This window comes from Rhinopithecus bieti, unplaced genomic scaffold (genome assembly GCF_001698545.2).
Source record: "Rhinopithecus bieti isolate Rb0 unplaced genomic scaffold, ASM169854v2 scaffold_12138, whole genome shotgun sequence".
Lineage (NCBI taxonomy): Eukaryota > Metazoa > Chordata > Mammalia > Primates > Cercopithecidae > Rhinopithecus > Rhinopithecus bieti.
The window spans coordinates 418,846-421,410 of record NW_016807121.1 but is presented as its reverse complement, the minus strand read 5'-3'; the positions used below and the strand labels follow the sequence as shown (position 1 = coordinate 421,410).

The 2,565-nt window shown below is 51.9% G+C and overlaps 1 protein-coding gene across 1 annotated transcript in view; it reads left to right on the top strand.

The window, feature by feature from the left end:
• Positions 1-2,128: 2,128 nt before the first annotated feature.
• Positions 2,129-2,565, top strand: part of DNAJA2 (DnaJ heat shock protein family (Hsp40) member A2) — an 18,004-nt gene continuing 17,567 nt past the window's right edge. Inside the window, exon 1 of the mRNA XM_017880285.1 lies at positions 2,129-2,406. Within this exon, the coding sequence (XP_017735774.1) occupies positions 2,329-2,406 (78 nt within the window). The 5' untranslated portion in view covers positions 2,129-2,328. The remainder of the gene's footprint in view (positions 2,407-2,565) is intronic.

Genomic DNA, 2,565 nt, shown 5'->3' with positions numbered 1-2,565 from the left:
ATTTATTATTTTGAGACAGGGTCGCACTCTGTCACCCGGGCTGGAGTGCAGTGGTGTGATCTTGGCTCACTGCAAACCTCCACCTCCTGGGCTCAGGGAATTCTCCCACCTCAGCCTCCCGAGTAGCTGGGACTACAGGGGTGCGCAACCACCCCAGCTAATTTTGTATTTTTAGTAGAGCGGTGGTCTTGCCACGTTGGCCAGGCTGGTCTCAAACTCCTGACCTCAAGTGATCCATTCACCTCAGCCTCCCAAAGTTCTGGGATTACAGACCACGGCGCCCAGCCCTAAGTAACAGAAATGTATTAACTCTTTTAAACCAACGATATAAAAAATAATAAGCCCCATCTTACACCTGAGGAAACCACCTCAGAAAAGTTAACTTGTTGAAGGTCACATTGTTCCTAAATGGCAGAGTCAGACTACCAACCCACACAATCTAACTTCGCCACAACTTTACACCTTCTCTTATGAACATCTCAAAATGTGAAAAGTAGAGAATGGATTTCACAGCCATGCATGAGGATGATGTCAGCATTTACACGGCAATCGTGGTCCGCAGAGGCAGTGGCTCAGGCCTGCAATTCCAGCACTTTGGGAGGCCAAGATGGGTGGTTCATTTGAGATCAGGGGTTCGAGACCAGCCTGGTCAACATGGTGAAACTCCACCTCTACTAAAAATACAAAAATTAGCTGGGCATGGTGATGGGCGCCTGTAATCCCAGCTACTTGAGATGCTGAGGTGGGAGAATCATTTGAACCCGGGTGGTGGAGGTTGCAGTGAGCTGAGATCGCGCCACTGCACTCCAGCCTGAGCGACAGAACGACAGTCTCAAAAAAAAAAAAAGAGAGTTCGGGATCCTAACACATTGTTGCACATTTTTTGTACCACAAAAGGTATAAACGAAGGGTGGTGGGAACTCGAATGAGATAGCAGTGTTCACCAGTGTCCAGTCAAGGAAGACTTCACAGAGGGAGCAGGATTTCAGATGGGATTTGAGGAAAAGGGTTTAAGGACTATCAATGACTTATCACTGATTACTCTTAGGGTTTTCGGGCTAAATTTCAGAGTCCTTGTCATGGCATTCAGGCCCTCCACAACTAGGTCAAGGGGAACGCCAAGGAAGAAACATTATCCTGAGTGAGATGCTTATGCTGAAGTCTTTGCTATCAGTTCAGGTTCCAAGGGATCAGAAAAATCTTACTTTTCTGTCTCCATAAACCGTAAATGGGTTGAACGCAGGCACTTTTGTAACACTCCTCTCTCTGGACCAGGCCTCTGTACATCATAGGACGTGGTAGATGCACAGCATTCACTTTCTGAGCGAAACTAAAACGAATGTAAATCAAGTCACCTGGTGGCCAGAGTTGCCTTACACCATCTAAACCTCTGGTATTAGCTAATTTTAAAGCTATCAAGAGGCTTAAACACGTGGTCCAGATGCAACATGTGGACCCTGGTTTGGACTGGAATGCCACAAACCAATTGTAAAAGGCCATGCGATCATTTGAAAAACCTAAATATAGACTGGGAATTAGATTAAGGAATTGCTAATTTCATTAGATGAGATTACGTCGTCATGCTTTTAAAAGTTGTCTTAAATATATACACTCAGGGTATTTATGAATGAAACGGTTTCCCTGAAAACACTAGAGATGTATGGGGGAGCGAATGAAACAAAATTGGTAAAATGTAGCTAACTGCACTACGGGGAGTAATAGACTGCTTTTGCTGAATGTTTCATTATTCCCATAACATAAAACATAACATACACACACACGCTCCCCAGTTTTTTTCATCGTAAGCCTCGAGGGAGCCAGACCCAGAGGGTCCACCGCCGTCCTGGATTCTGAGAACGATTTCTGCGCGCCAGGCGGGCCTCCTGCAGGAGCCGGGGCCCACTTTCTTTCCCGACTGACTCGAAGCTAACGAAGCTGCCGCGCAGGCCTGTTAATCTCCTCAGTACCCAGTGCGAGGTTAAACACGCGACTTCGCAACCATGGCCTTTGAGAGGAAGCTGAATTCCTGGGGTGCGCCGTGTAGAGTTCATTTCCTACGTCGGCCCTGCACAACAGCCTGCACCCAGAGATCAGAGAACCGGCCACACGCTCCACTACCCTTACCCAGTGGCCGCGCCTCGGGCGCTCGGGGGCGGGCTCCGCACTGCGACGTCACGGCGCACCGTGCGCCCGGTCAAAGTTCAGCCCCGCCCCCGCTTCCCCCTCGCTGTCTCCCTCGGCCTGTGCCGCTGCCGACGCTGCTTGTGGGCCCGGCTCCTCTCCGTCTGCTCCGCCACCTTCTTCCTGAGCACTGCCCGGCCGGCCGCCATGGCTAACGTGGCTGACACGAAGCTGTACGACATCCTGGGCGTCCCGCCCGGCGCCAGCGAGAACGAGCTGAAGAAGGTATCCGGGAGCGGGCCGGGCGGGCGGGTGTGAGGGGCGCGGGGCCTGCGCGGCCGGGGATGTCTTATTCAGCCAGGCCGCGCTATTGGGCGGCCCGCGAGCCGGCGCCGGCAGTGAAGGGCCCGGGCTGGGGATCGGCGGCGGCGGCGGCGGGACCGG